This window comes from Anabrus simplex, chromosome 1 (assembly GCF_040414725.1).
Source record: "Anabrus simplex isolate iqAnaSimp1 chromosome 1, ASM4041472v1, whole genome shotgun sequence".
Lineage (NCBI taxonomy): Eukaryota > Metazoa > Arthropoda > Insecta > Orthoptera > Tettigoniidae > Anabrus > Anabrus simplex.
In genome coordinates, this window is record NC_090265.1 from 1,196,810,505 (window position 1) to 1,196,827,019 (window position 16,515).

General features: G+C 37.2%; 1 protein-coding gene across 3 annotated transcripts in view; it reads left to right on the plus strand.

The window, feature by feature from the left end:
- Positions 1-15,845, plus strand: part of LOC136877451 (uncharacterized) — a 48,341-nt gene extending 32,496 nt beyond the window's left edge. For all 3 annotated transcript variants that reach the window (XR_010860766.1, XR_010860767.1, XM_067151503.1), the window contains exon 3: positions 15,618-15,845. Coding sequence is in view for 1 of the 3 variants with exons in the window: in XM_067151503.1 (XP_067007604.1) it covers positions 15,618-15,804 (187 nt within the window). In the remaining 2 variants the exon portion in view is untranslated. The remainder of the gene's footprint in view (positions 1-15,617) is intronic.
- Positions 15,846-16,515: the final 670 nt, after the last annotated feature.

Below are 16,515 nucleotides of genomic sequence, written 5' to 3' on the forward strand. Positions count from 1 at the left end.
TTAACAGAATTTCAAAAATGTTTTTAGTGTGTCGCAGCATATAAGAGTGTATTGTACAATATGACATTTCACCAAAGCATTGTCAAATACACAGGCACTCAGTGATTTTAACTCTTAGCTGGCACACTACATTTCACGGCCACCCTCCCCCCCTTCCCTTCTGCCCCTTAAGTGCCATTTTGAATGAAAGGTGGTTTCTCCTTATTTCCTATCTTATTGTGTAGGTAATAACCATAAACGAGGCAAAAATCTTCATATTCAGGAACTCACAAGTGCTGTCCCAATTGGGTTGATTCATTTACTTTTGGTCATTACAAGCACTTAAAATAATATTGCTGACCCGATCGAGTTCTGGCCATTATTTAACCTTTCGCGAGAGATTTGGCTTGGGAACTTCAAGCCATAATGCTTGCTTACTTTCAGTATGTCAAAGTCTATTACGTGTTAGTGTCTGTGAAAATGAGTGATTACTTGGATGCAAGCAGGGAGCTGGCTGGAGACCCAAAACTGAACATTGTAGCCCGCCACCACTGAGTGGGGCCTGTGGGGCACAGATTTGATTTACTCTGTTGGCCAGCCAAGGTCGGCTGCCAACTACAATTTGGTCGGCACATTTACTTTTGGTCATTACAAGCACATAAAATAAAACTGCCGACCCGATCAGGCTCTGGCCATTGTTCAGCCTTTTGCGGGAGATTTGGTGCAGGAACTTCAAGCCACATTTTTTGCTCACTTTTGCTATGTCAAAGTCTATTGTGTGTTAGTGTCTATGAAAATGAGTGACTGCTTAGATGCAACCAGGGAGCAGGCTGGCTGCAGACCCGAAACCAAACGTCTTAGCCCCCTGCTGCCGAGTACGGCCTGTGGGGCACAGACATGCTTTGCTTCATTGGCTGGCCGAGACTGGCCACCGAACAGGGGCTTTTATCCAGCTCCACAGGGGAACAGGTCCCTTCATTATCCATCATCACATCTTGCTACTGAAATACATTGTAATATCAAATAATTTGTTTGAATTCTCAATTTCATCTTGGTCATTTCTACATAAAATCATATGTCGACCCAATTGGGCTGGTAAGTAACATCACATATCTTGTCATTTTGTAAGGATTCTATGCTACGTAGCTGACCAAATTCGGTGACAGTGTTTTGTCATCAGATTACCAGAGAGTCTCTTGAGGTACCATGGTTACTGTTTTCTGTGCTAGAATGCATGCAGTTAGTATAAGAATTCAATTCCGTATTACCTAACAACCAGCTATTGTTGGCCCGGTTGGACCGGCGTAGGTATTAATAAATATCTATATTGCCAGTCCAATCGGACCCCCATGGCAACTAACGTGTTAATGTGACTTGAACACAACTCGCTATTATTAATCACATTGAATTTAAAATGTTTTTAGTGTGTTTAAATTATCAACAGTATAGAGTACATTAGTGCATTTTACTAAGGCAGTGTTAAACAGCTAGTCATCTAGAGTTTTTAAGACCATAGAGGAGTTATAATCAGGGGTGAAGCATCAGGGGAGACAGGGTAGACAGCATGTACCCTTAAAATTTTGTGAACGAGAAATTGTCTAGTAAAGTCAATTATTTTTATAGAACATTAATTATTTCCAAATACATGACATTATTGTATTCCCCGCTTTACTTATTTTGGACTCACTTCGACAATGCTCAAGCTCGCGTCAAGTACACGAAGCACGTAGACGACAGTAGACACTGTCCATTCTGTTTATTTTCCCTTTGATTTTCAAAGCTTTCAGATACAGCAACACTAACGCTATCTGTAGGTGCTGACTGTGGAACTATTACTTTCCTATAGTGAGATTTCTCCGCCCAGTAGACAGACTTACCAGCGTCTCTTTTTGCTCTTATTGGCCAGTATTTGGATTCTTAGTTATAAAGGTCGCTCTTATTGGCTACCATCTCAGGCATGCTTTAAATGTAATTAATTTGAATTTATTAAGGCATGCCTAAATATAAAATAATGATATAATAATATTCAAATACGAAGTATAGCTAACTTACACCTAATAAAAGAATGATAGTACCAAAACCCTTCACGTACATGCATTTTCTTGCCTGCCAATATTAGTTACAATACGGTATTATAACGGAAACGAACAGTTACACTTTCAAAGTTACGAATGTAGTATGAAACATGAGAGCAAGGTGGCTTATAGTGTATGCGTATGCTAGTGTATTATAATAAAGTGATAGGCTTAAGTGTTAATTTAACATTATATATAGGAATAGTTACTGGTGATAAAATATAAAATGCTATTCTTGTTTTCTCGTGTGGCAGTTTGTGTTTATTCAGGATAGACCTACAATGGCTTATATATATCTATGCGTTAGGCCCTCTAAGGAGCACGTAGAACCATTAGTTAGCATTCTTCTTCTTGTTTCTCTTATCCTCCCAAAACTTCTTCATCCTCGCACTGTGAGTCTGTCGTCTTTCTTGAGTCCATGCCTCCTGGAGTTTCAAATTTCTTGTACATTGTCTGGCTGCAAAGCTGTGCAAGTTAATTTTGTGTCTAAATGTAGCCCGTGTAGTTGTCAGTGGGTCAACGCCGACTTCTGCGAGATCTTTTTGGGTGTCAGCAAGCCACCGTACTTTATTTTGTCGGGTTCCGCTGATAATGAGGAAGATTTTCTTGGTCAGTCGCGAGTCGTCCATTCGTGCTAGATGTCCATAGAATTGCATACGTCTTTTCGAGGCGATTGAAGTGAATCTCAAATCTCATTTGGAATTGCTAGGCGGGCATTAATTCCATTGTGGAGTTTTATCTCCCGTATGCAGTTATCAGACTGTGCCACATAAGAGGCTTCTGATAAGTTCACCTGCATACACCCCAGCATCAGTGGGTAGGGTCTGACACATCCCACTCTGACGAGTCTAGTGTCAGACCTAAGACGAAATGCTGGTTAATAGAGCAAACGCCTGAAAAGCCAACATCTAATTTTTGATCTGAAGTGAATCTTTCGATCAGTGAGTAGAGTTCTTCCGAGCTTTTTCGCATCCATATTCCATTGTGGAACTTTGGTCCAAATATTTTCCTAAGTATTTGCCGTTCCATTTTCTCGATGCCATTGATATTGATGGTCAGTGTTGATGTTTCAATCGCGTAGAGTGCTTCAGGAAGAACTACTGTATGGTAGTGACACAGCTTGGCTTGGATGGAAAGGGATTTCTTATTGTAGATATTCCAGGTGACTGTGTAGGCTTTACGTAATTTTTCGGCACGGGTTTTTTTGGCTATCTTGTTGTTACCAGTGCTTCCGATAATTTCACCTAAGTACTTGAAATGTTTAACTCTTGTGATATTGCCATATTTGGTCCCAAGTGATTCCACACTAGTGTTCTTGGAGTCCATGTATTGTGTTTTCTCATATGATATTTGGAGGCCAGTCTTAATAGCAATCTCCTGCAGATCCTCAAGAGCGGTTCTGGCTTCCTCGGGAGTGCAGGTGATTATTGCTAGGTCATCAGCAAAGGCAAGACACTTAATATTGATTCGCTTATCTCTCGTTCCCATATTTATCCCGTGTACTTCTTTCTCCCATGTTCTAACAATGGCTTATGAATTTAACATTCCTGACTTTGATTCAGTTGTGTATTTGTTTAACAATGGTATTTCCTCCTTGTCGTTAGAACAAAAGATGACGATAAAAACGTTACAGAAATGGCCTGACCTAACTTTATCATAACAGGGCGGAAAATATATTTGAAAATTTCAGAAAAGCTGGTATGATAAATATCAATGGTTGTGTGGAACTGGTAAAGGTCATGGACAAAAGTTATTATGTTTTTATTGCCTGATGTTTGGCATTGATGTTGAAGATTCTTGGCGCGGAACAGGTGTAAACTCGACAAAAAATGTAGAAGAAGAAAGCTAAAATACACGCGGCATCAGAGAATCATATAAAGTGCGCCGAGAAATTTCATATGTTGGGACGATGCTATTTCGACCATCGATCATGCCGTTTCAGAGGGGCAGAGACTATAGGCCATAAAACACAATGAAATGGTTTCAAAAAATATGAAAATTGTTAGCAGATTAGTAGACGTTGTTTGTCGCTTAAGTATTCAGGCATTGCCGTTCAGGGGTCATCGAGAAAGTCAGTGTTCTTCTGTATGTTCATTTAATAAAGGGAATTAATTGGCTACTCTTGATTTACTGGCTTCAGAGGAATCTTTCATGAAAGACCATTTGGAATCAGAAAATGTCTTCAAAGGTACTTTTAGTGACATACAAAATGATTTGATTAAGGCTGTTGCTGTTGCCGTTCAGGAACGTATTCGAAAAGAGATAGAATTAGCTGAATTCGTTTCTGTCCAAGCTTTACATGTAATAAATATCATTTTTGGTCCGTATTGATGATATTTGATTGAAATAATAACTAAGTTATTTATTAGACCACCTAATCAATACAAAGTCTAGTCTTGGACGATTTACATAAATTTGTTAACTAATAGTGGTACATGTTTCACCTTCCCTGAAAGCATCATCAGCCATAGTCTTAACCTTAAATTAAAAATAAGCACCTAAATAACATGTAATAATGAAATGATTTGAAGTAAAATAACATTAAAAATAATAATGATGGTTTAAAAAATACAATGCGATGAGATATAATAGTGGAAGTATTAACAAAATTAACATTAGAAGGCTGCTAAAATAAGTGCAATGAATAAAACAACAGATTGTTATACAACAAGTCAAGTAGTAAGATTGGATAAAAATAAAGTCGATAGTCTGGCGGTTATAATTAGACGATGGCCATCTGTTGTTTTATCCATTGCACTTATTTTAGCAGCCTTCTAATGTTAATTTTGTTAATACTTCCACTATTATATCTCATCACATTGTATTTTTTAAACCATCATTATTATTTTTAATGTTATTTTACTTCAAATCATTTCATTATTACATGTTATTTAGATGCTTATTTTTAATTTAAGGTTAAGACTATGGCTGATGATGCCTTCAGGGAAGGCGAAACATGTACCACTATTAGTTAACAAATTTATGTAAATCATCCAAGACTAGACTTTGTATTGAATAGGTGGTCTAATAAATAACTTACTGTTATTATTTCAATCTGTCCAAGCTGACGAAACTACAGATGTTTCTGTTAAATCACAGTTAAGTATTATTGTGAGGTATTGTGTGAATGGAAAAGTCGGAGAATGGTTTCTAGGCTTATATGAGGTGTCTGCTGAGAAGACTGGTAGAGGGTTTAGCTGATATCATAATCTCAATTCTGAAAGAAAGGTACATTGATGATACCAGACTCGTTGTCAGACATATGACGGGGCTGCAGTAACATCTGACCATAAAGGAGGTGTCCAGGCAATTGTCAGACAGTCTTTTCCTCATGCCATCTTCGTACATTGTTACGTCCATCAACTCAGTTTGGTTCTTCTTCATGCTGTGAAAACTCTAAAAGAAGTGAAATTGTTCGTATGCAATTTATCTGTCTTTCACACATTCTTCTCTCGTTCTTCAAGTCGTGCAGAATTGCTGAGAGAGCAAGATTTTCAGCTGCTTCATCCTTCTCCTACCCCATGTAATTATCATTCTTGGGCTGTTATGACCGCAAAAAAGTATTATTCCGAGTTGAAAAGAGCAGTGCATCATGTCATAAATTCTGACAACTGGGACCCAGAATCAATCCAGACAGCAATAGGAAGAGACAATATACTGAACAACCACAAATTTTTGTTCCTCCTCTGTCTCTTTTCTAGAATTTTTGTCTACACCGGCTTTTTGTTTAGCATTCTGCAGTCGAAAATGTCTTCTGGTATAAATTTGTATATTAAGAGGTGAAGGTTGGTACTACTAACATCAGATCTCTCAGAAGTGATAAAGTAATGAAAGAAATCGAAGAAGAATATTCTGCTTTGTATTCAAATGCCGTGAATGCTAACCAGGGTCAAAGAAGAGTTGCCTATGAGGTTTTTGATTCACTGTTGCTTCAGTTAGAAACACATTTTGATAATTACAAATGCCTTCATTTCGTAGAACTATTTGATGAAACTAAATTTAATATTTATCATTTACAATTTCTCCAACAGCATTTAAACGGAATCTTGGCCATATACCCTAAGGCTTTTCATGTAGATCAACTTAAGAATGAAGTTATTAACATTTACTCTGGTCCTGATAAACATATTCGACTCCAGCAAATATTGGCTTACATTCTTAATAACGAACTCCAGAGTGTGTATACGAAAACAACAAAATTGCTTAACGTGATGCTATCTATTCCGTTAACGTCATTTTCTAGTGAATGCACTGTGAGGGATTTGAAACAAATTACAATTTATTTAAGGAATTTGATGACCAACCAGAGACTGTCGAACTTAGGAACTCTAGCTATAGGAATGCCTGACTTCAAGACGAGAATAATAGACGTATTTGCTGAAATGAAAGACAGCCGGATTGAACTCATTTACAATAATATTGTTTTAGGTGAGTTGTACGAAAATTTATTTATTTCTCTTATTAAATCTATATAACAATGAATTATATTCTAAAAATATGTTATTTGACAGTTCCCAGTTATTTATTTATGTATGCATTTATTTATTTAATTTATTGTCGTCTTGTTTTCTATGGCGTGGATCAGGTGGTGGTGGTGATTGTTTTAAGAGCTATAGAGCCTGCTGTTATGCTCAACCAGAATGCACTATATAATTTATATTAAATCCTATAACAAACTACAATTGTGTAACTTATATACTAACTGGAAAAGCTTATAATCTATTTCCTATGGTTAATACTTACGTGGAGAAAGTATATTTTCTTAGATATGTTCTATATATTATGTTCTTACACGTACGTATAATGTTTGCAATACCTTATTTTGAACAGCCGAATACCATACTAGGAATATGTCTAATTTCAGCCTGCAGGGAATTCCACAAGTGGATAGTAGCGGGGATGAATGAATCACTTAACTAGTAGTGTGATGGGTAGGGAAACTTAGCAGGGAGTTAGTAAATGACCTTGTTTGGTGATTATTTCTGGATGATAGGTACTGTAAACCGGTGTTTCACACCATAGAACACAATGAATAACTGACACAGAAATAAAACGAGTAATAATAATTTCATGTGGCTATTTCTAGCCGAATGCAGCCCTTGTAAGGCAGACCCTCCGATGAGGGTGGGCGGCATTTGCCATGTGTAGGTAACTGCGTGTTATTGTGGTGGAAGATAGTGTTATGTGTGGTGTGTGAGTTGCAGGGATGTTGGGGACAGCACAAACACCCAGCCCCCGGGCCACTGGAATTAACCAATGAAGGTTAAAATCCCCAACCCGGCTGGGAATCAAACCCGGGACCCTCTGAGCCGAAGGCCAGTATGCTGACCATTCAGCCAACGAGTCGGACTAATAAAACGAGTGCACATAGGGTAATAGGTTGTTATAGGGTTTGTTTTAGTTTGAGTCATTAATATAATATTGAATACAGATCTGTATGCTTCAAAAACAAAGTTCCATGCATAATATGATTAAAATAGATTAAATCAAATAATAAATCTCTGTCTACCCCGTTACTTAACTCACGCTTCGTCACTGGTTATAATTCCCAACTTCAATGTGTAGAAGAATGCCATTTTAATCATATATTATTCAGTCTTGTAATATGTAGCTGAAGATGGCCCATAGATGGATGTAACACGTACTGCAGTTTTAATATGTTTTGTTAACTTAGTGATCTAATGCATCACAAATTATATTGAAAAGGTGGTTTAATTCATCTCTCAATAAATGAATAGCTGTAAGTTTGCATTCGGGAGATGTTTGGTTCAAATCCTACAGTCCTGAAGGTGCCTTTCCGTGGTTTCTGATTTTCACACCAGGCCAATTCTTTGGCTATACCTTAATTAAGGTCAAGGTCACTTCCTTCCAATCCTTGTATTGCCAAAATCCTTCAATGTGTTAGTATGACATTAACCCGTTTGGTGGGCAATGCGGCGAGATCCGCGGCTACAAGTCGCTTGCTCGGCGGAGAACGCGGATATATCCGCCAATTCACTTATACATTTTTTCTCAGTTGCCTGCCTGCAGAGGTTTATTTCTTTTTCAGCAACGTATTCTGGATGAGTCTGCCTTCTAATGCGAATTTTTCCAACTATGTTCTTCCAATACCAATGTGTCATCCACGAGTTGCATCATAAAGTACGCAACTTACGTCCGGGCAAGAACGACTTAAAGCATAATAGCCTCACGCTGAAGCTTCAGCTTTTCACCTAATCATCCCTTGGATGAAATAATATTGCTGTAGGAGGGATTCCTAGCGATTATGATACTGAACAGACCTCTCTGATGACATTTTAGTACTGTGATCTGATTTATTATCCCCATTCTTGAGTTCTTCCTTCACGACTGGAGTGTGTGTTTACCGCGAGTTACACAACATTTGTTATCATACGCATCCATAATACAGGCACAATTCACGATTTCCGTCCAAACTGCAGAGACCAGGGTTCTATTCGATTCTTTTTATTATTTTTTTCCCGCTAAAATGTCTAAAAGAAATGACGGCCCCTACCGTTAGAGGAAGATAATTTACGGACCATGATAAATGAAATGTTGGAATATAGTGGAGAGAATAGTGATCATAGTGAAGTAAGTTCTGCCAAAGGGGAATTCGTAAGTGACAGGAACTTACCTGGTATATAAGTACTGCAGGCTTGAATGTACAGGGTTCGGGCCCAGCTGATGCGAATGTTCAGCAGTCGCAAAAGATACAACACGTGTTCGATTCCAGTTCAAGTAGCAATCATGACAGTGACATTGGTGACGATAATACTGATTTCAATCCAACCAGTGCTAGTTCTTCGTCAACTTATACTGAAAATGGGCAAAGAAGGTCCCGCATTGATCCAAAATTCCATCGTGATGTAAAGGGAGAATTTTTAGGTAAAACAAAACCGAGTGAAATATTTTTATTAATTTTTATGACGAGATATGCCAGAACATAGCTGAACAGACAAAAGATGCCCAGCAGGAAATCACACATAAAACCCAGTTTAGTAAAATGAAACGACGGAGTCGAGATCATGACCGGGTCCAAAAAAATAAGGACGAAATAAAGCTTCTTATGGCCATACTGTTGCCGCAGGGTATTGTACAGAAACCTAAATCAGGACACTATATTTCTTGCAATAAATTGTACACTACGCCTATTTTCTATGAGCTGATGACACAGAACAGATTTTTTTCTCGTCGGGCTGAGTGGCTCAGAAGGTTGAGGCGCTGGCCAGCTTTCTGACGCTAACTTGGCAGGTTTGATTTTGGCTCAGACCGGCGATATTTGAAGGTGTTCAATTACATCAGCCTCTTGTCAGTAGATTTACTGGCATGCAAAAGAACTCCTGTGGGACTAAATTTTGGCACCTCAGCGTTTCTGAAAACAGTAAACATAGTTAGTGGGATGTAAAGCACATATTATTATTATTATTATTATTATTATTATTATTATTATTATTATTATTATTAGAGTTTCCGCCACGGCTTTTTACATATCTCTATGAATAATGGACAATTTCTCCCCAAAATGTACAAGATAAATCCACTATTTGACCACTTGTTGGCAAAATTTTCGGAAGCTTATAACCCTGATGGCAAAGTGTCAATTGATGAGAACCATCCGTACATTCCAAGAAAACGATCGCATTTCAGAATGGAATCATACACATTATGCAAATCTGTTTCTGTGTGCATTATAATGAACAACTGTAAAAGACATCACTGTGAAGACTGTAAATACTGTAAGTATTACCTGTAGTGTAATATAGTCCGTGTGTGTCACTTATGTATTGTAGGTATATAAACTTGATCCCTCAAAAGTGCTAACCATCATAACAGAAAATTTCGTGAGTATTATAATTTATTCCATTGAAAATCTGTTACGTAAATGTAAACTTTGTAAAGCTACAATTTACATATACAGAAACATTTATTTCCAGGCAGATATTTCTACTAAACTGCCTAAAATATTCAGGTAAACGTTACTGTATAATCGAAAACCAGAGCTTTGCTATTAGTAAGAAGCAACCTCGATATCACAGTGTGAAAGCACTTAGTATGTTCTTGCACAAGTATTGAAAAATTAAAATAATAGGATTTTTCAACAATTGTATACACTATATTCAAGTCAATATTTTTCTTAGGGCCCTTCAATAGTTCATTTTAGTCTAAGATATTTTTTAATCAAGTAATTAAATATTTTCTTCAATCAGGGAAATCACTCCCCACCTGGGAGTGAGCCGGTGTGTACTGAGCTCCCCATGTAAGGGGTTAAACCACCAGTGAAAAAATAAACTTAGATGTTATTGTGAGAGATGATATTCATTGGGGTAATCACATTAATCATCATCATTTTACAGTTCCAGTTTCCCATGCACTGTTGGTGAGCCTCTTCCACTGTGTCTTATTGAGATACATTCTGTTGTTAATGATGTCAAACCATCAATCAATCCCCACTGATCTGCATTTATGACAGATTCCCTATCTGTTGTTTACCTAGTCTGTTCTTAAATAATTGCAAAGAATTTGAAAATTTATTGAACATCTCCTTTGATAAATTATTCCAATCCCAAACTCCTCTTCCTCTAAATGAATATTTGCCCCAAATTCCAACCTTACCTTCATATATGATCTTTTCTACTTTTAAGAACACCACTCAAATTTATTCGTCTACTAGCGTCATTCCATGCCATCTTTCCACTGACGGCTTGGAACATACCACTTAGTCGAGCAGCTCATCTCCTTTCTTCCAAGTTTTCCCAGCCGAAATGTAACATTACTCTTTTGTCAGAAATCACCCAGAACAAATCAAGCTGCTTTCCTTTGGATTTTTTCCAGTTCTCAATTCAAGTAATCCTGGTGAGGGTCCCTTACACTAGAACCATACTCTAAATGTGGTCTTACCAGATACTTACATATTCTCTCCTGCTACTGGGCAACAGCCCTAAATGCAGATCAATGATGATTGATTGATTGATTGATTGATTGATTGATTGATTGATTGATTGATTGATTGATTGATTGATTGATTTTACAGAATAATGAGAATAGCCTAGATTAAGCTAGAATCATACTCTAAATGTGGTCTTACCAGATACTTACATATCCTCTCCTGCCACTGGGCAATAGCCCTAAATGGAGATCAATGATGATTGATTGATTGATTGATTGATTGATTGATTGATTGATTGATTGATTTTAAAAAATAATGAGAATAGATTAAGCTCTAGAAATAACTATGATCTCACAGGACAGACTGAACTTTTGAAATAATAATAATAATAATAATAATAATAATAATAATAATAATAATAATAATAATAATAATAATATTTTTTTTTTGCGAGGGAATGTGGAAACTTTTTCATAAGACGCTTATGAGGGTCTGCACTCAACAAGTGTGTGGAGATTCTTACTCACTAAAAACCACACTCCCTTTTCCCACGACATTTTTCTCCGCACCGGAAACCGCTCTTGCATTACTTCAGGACGGATGTTGTGCTTAATGCATCTTGTGCTTCATCTTCCTCCTTCTGCTTTACTGTCTGTTGTAATCATCCAGATTCTTCTTCTTCTGACGCAGAATATTTTCTGCGTAGGCTGCCACCTGATCCCAAGACTCTTGACTTTGCAGCATTACTGATTTCTGGTGTCAGTTCTCCCTGCATAACTTCTAAGCATCTTTTTTGTGGCAGCCAATGAACACACACAAAGAAAGTATGTAATACATCATCAATATCACCACAGTATATGCACACCGGACTAGTTGCTAGCCCTAGTCTGTGAAGAATTTTTCGGAAGTATTCATAACTTGTCAAGAACTGTGTGAGATAGTAGTTCACTTCACCATGATTTTGGCCAACCCATATGCACAGAGAAGGTATCGGTCTTTTCATCCATTTACCTCTAGAATCATCTTCCTATCTCGTTTTCCATTGTTGCATTCTGCGACTAAGAGCCAAAGCCTTTGACCGTCTCTTTCCTAGCTCTCCTTGTGTGAGCCAAATTTCTTGTCTTTCAAAAGCCAACAAGTCAGTATGAGCTATTCCTGCTACTACTAGAATCAGAGGTTCTGATACTGTATGATATGTGTATGCAATTCATAAAGCTGCTCTCCATTGTACAGCCGCAATTCTTGTCCGATATTTCACAATTTTTAATGCTTCAGCCCAAATTTCTGAACCGTATAGAAGTATCGATTTGACAGTCGACATGAGAAGCTGCCTTTTACTAGATTTTGGCCCCTTGATATTTCCCATGAGTCTACTCAGTGCAGGCATGGTTTTCACTACCTTATCTGTTACCCGTTGGATGTGGTCCCAATATGTAAAGTTAGTATCAAGCATTACACCAAGATATTTTATGCTCCTAGTTGTTTCAATGACTATCTGCCCAATCTGCACCTGTACAAAATATTAATCCTTTTTCTTGTCAGGAGAACAATTTCTATTTTATGATCTGTGAGTTCTAACCTGTGGTTTATCATCCATTCTTTAACCTGTTGCATCACCTGATTCAGTTTAAATTGAGCCAGCTCTAGGTTACGGGTTACTATCAGGGCAGCCACATCATCAGAATAACCCACAAGTTTCACATATTCTGGCATCTCCAGCTGTAACAAACCATCATACATGATATTCCAAAGGTTTGATTCAAGAATTGAGCCTTGCGCTGCACCAGCTGTGAGCCGTTTTCTTCTCTGACCATCTTCCATGTCGTATAACAATGTATGATCTTTCAAATAGTCTCCAAGTACGTACATGAGATATTCTGGTAGCTTGAACGTTTCTTGTAGAGCTTCCAAAATATCACTCCATCTTGCCGAATTGAAAGCATTTTTAACATGTAGGGTCACAAGAAGCGTCAGCGTTCTAGAGTGATGATTACCCATTTGAGCTCGTTCTGCTTTCTTCACCACTTCCTTTACCACATCTAGCATTGAGTGACCTCTGCGAAATCCATGTTGTTGGTCAGATAGATTGCCAGCTAATCGAACTGCTGAGAGTATTCTCGGGAAATAATAATCTCCAGTTCTTCAGTGAATTTCATGAGCATTTTGTTCATGTATTCATTAGACTTAAATATTAAGTCCTGGACAAATTCTAATCCAATTATTTTGATTTGGCATATTTTCAACAAAAGTTTGTTGCTTAACTTGTCAAGAGAATTTAAGATTATTGCAGTCTTTTGCTCGACTGGTTGTGCTTATTAAATTTCATACTTTTGTAAGGGAAGTTCAGTAAGTCTATATGTTCTTCTTATCACACTTAAGACTCTCTAAAATCTCTTATATCTTGTCCTTATACTATTTCATTATTCTGAGCAAAGAAGCTGCTTTTTTTTTTTTTTTTTTTTGCAGGTTTAGTTTCAATTTTCTTTTACATAGTATGGTAATAGTCATTTCAGACAGTCAGATGATGTCATAAATAGAAAGATTGGAACATCAAAAGAGATTCTTGACAGGATAAACGCAATGACAGGGCAGAGTAGGACTGTTATAAAAGATTTCAAATGATATATATCACTAAAATTGTCTCAATCTATGAATAGAAATAGAAAAAATGCAAAAGGACAAAGATAATCTTGACATCTTTGTACTTTGCCATTTTCAAATGTGTTGGCTCTGTCCCTATCAATCCATTTCTTCTCAGCTCCCATCTTTAAAATTCTTACAATATACTAGATAACATTCTCTTGATTGTACGAGACTCAGGATTGTTGGGAATTGTTACCAGTGGAGTTCCTCAAGTGTCTCACCTTGCATGCTTACTTTTTGCTCTCTACATAAATGACATTAAAAATATACTTAAAAATTCTGAATTGCTTTTGTTTACTTTTTTTTTTTTTTGCTAGTTGCTTTTACGTCGCACCGACACAGATAGGTCTTATGGCGACAATGGACAGGAAAGGGCTAGGAGTGGGAAGGAAGCGGCTGTGGCCTTAATTAAGGTACAGCCCCAGCATTTGCCTGGTGTGAAAATGGGAAACCATGGAAAACCATTTTCAGGGCTGCCAACAGTGGGGCTTTTGTTTACTGACAATGCAAAAATTGTTATGCAAATTAATTGTCCACTTGATTGTTTAAAACTTCAAGAAAATTTACCTCATCTGGAAGACTACTGTATTCGAAATGGGTTGAAACTTAATCATGAAAAAATGTAAAATAATATTGTTTTAAAAAAAAAATAATAAGAACAAAATATCATTTCAGTACAAATTTAGTAATAACAACATTTTAACTCTTGTTTCACAAGTTAACTGGGTTGCATTACTAGATATTCCAGAGAATTTTCAAACTTAGCTACCTATACTAGAATACTGTACACCTGTATAGAATCCTTCTCATCAGACCTCTATTCATAGATTAGATTCAGTACAACATAAACTTTTTCATTTATATTCATTTAGAGCAGAATTCTCATGTGAAAATATTGATTATATAGCCCTACAACAGTCGTTAAATCTGCATAGTCTGTCACAACGCCGTGAATTCCTGGATACACATTTTCATTTTTAAATTGCTTCACTCCTTGGTGAACTGCCCACAACTTCCTGAAAAACTTAACCTACACGTACCAGACAGGTGCACGAGGTTTAAGAACACATTGTCTACAAATTGGCATAGAACTAAGTATGCATTCAGTGGGCCACTTGAACGAATGTCAAGATTTCTAAACAAAGTGGGTATTGATATATTTAACTGCTCATTGTCAAAATTTAGAAAACCGGGCGAGTTGGCCGTGCGCGTAGAGGCGCGCGTCTGTGAGCTTGCATCCGGGAGATAATAGGTTCGAATCCCACTATCGGCAGCCCTGAAAATGGTTTTCCGTGGTTTCCCATCTTCACACCAGGCAAATGCTGGGGCTGTACCTAAATTGAGGCCACGGCCGCTTCCTTCCAACTCCTAGGCCTTTCCCATCCCATCGTCACCATAAGACCTATCTGTGTCGGTGCGACGTAAAGCTCGTAGCAAAAAAAAAAAAAAAAAAAAAAAAACAATTAGAAATCACTAACATAATCTCCAGAAGTGACTATTACTTTCCTGTACTTACTTATAATATAACCTGTGTATATATCTGTACATCTTTTTATTCTTATACTCCAGTGACCTTTCTTTCTAGTGTGTTTTCTTTTGTTTATTTTTCTCTATTGTGTCTAAAATTGTATCACCATTAATGAAGTATTATTGTTATTATGAGCTAATATATTCAAAGACAGTAGTTTATAAAGATGTGGAGATTGTTCTTGTTCATTTGTGTTTTCTTTCTATTTCTCTCTTTTACCACTATGACCTGTCAATGTTTTTATTTTATTATGTGTTCCTTTTGATGTTCTTGTATTTCTATATATGACTCGATTGTTCAGAATGCTAATAGGTGAGGGAAGGGATTTTTTCCTGCAAAATTTAATCTTCACAGCATCACAACCTGAACATTCAATCAGATAAAATGGTTTACCATCTATGATCATAATATTTTGTTTTTCCTCACCAGTTGAAATTTTAATGTCCCTCTAATTTAAAACCATATATTTTATTTAATTAGGTATGAATTTATGCTGTGTTTACAGCTCACCGGAGCAGCAGGAATTGCCTGTTTCTAATACACTGAGTGATAGCAGCGACAGAGACAATACTCTACTATCAGAGTTGTTCTTCATGTCATCACCGTTACCATGGCAGCTTGAACCCATATTCTTCATGCAGTCTCCTGCAAACCGTCATGAAGGAGCAGAAGTGTGGGAAATCTTGCCATGAAATACTTAAAAAGATGTTCTTCTTGTGAAATAATAAATAAAAGGAACATTTAAACCTTGCAAATATTTTGTTCTCTTCAAAGTTATGATAAGATCACATTCATTTTTTTTTTAAATATTAAAGTTTGTGCAATTAATCATCATTGTTGAATTCAGAAATCAGATGTTTTTAATACAGAGCACGGCATTTTATTCCATTATTTTCTTCCCATATTCTACATTTCAGTGACATGCATTTCAATTTGTTTCAGTATGTTTGTTTTGTTTGTCCAACCCTTGTCCCATTTCTCTACAGGGTCAGGTATGAGATGAGATGAATCTGTCGTGGCGGGTTTTTATGACCGGATGCCCTTCCTGATGTCAAGCTCATCAGAGGAGTTAATGAGATGAAATGAATGACATGATATATATATGATAGTAGGGAGAGGGTGAAACCCAGTGCCGGCACATAGCCTACTCCTGTCGAATAGCACTAAGGGGTCTGCTCAAGGCTTAACGTCCCCATCCGATGGACGGATCACCATCAACAGCGTCATATGCCCTCACTCCATATGAGCACTGAGGAGAGGTTTGAAATTTAATCCAGGCTTTTGGCACACAATCTAGTGATTAGAAATTGTATACCCCCACCTCTCCTACCCTGCCGGCCAACATTCTGATGGTGAAATTTTTTTCGACCAACAGGACTCAAACCGGCTAACCATGGTGTCAG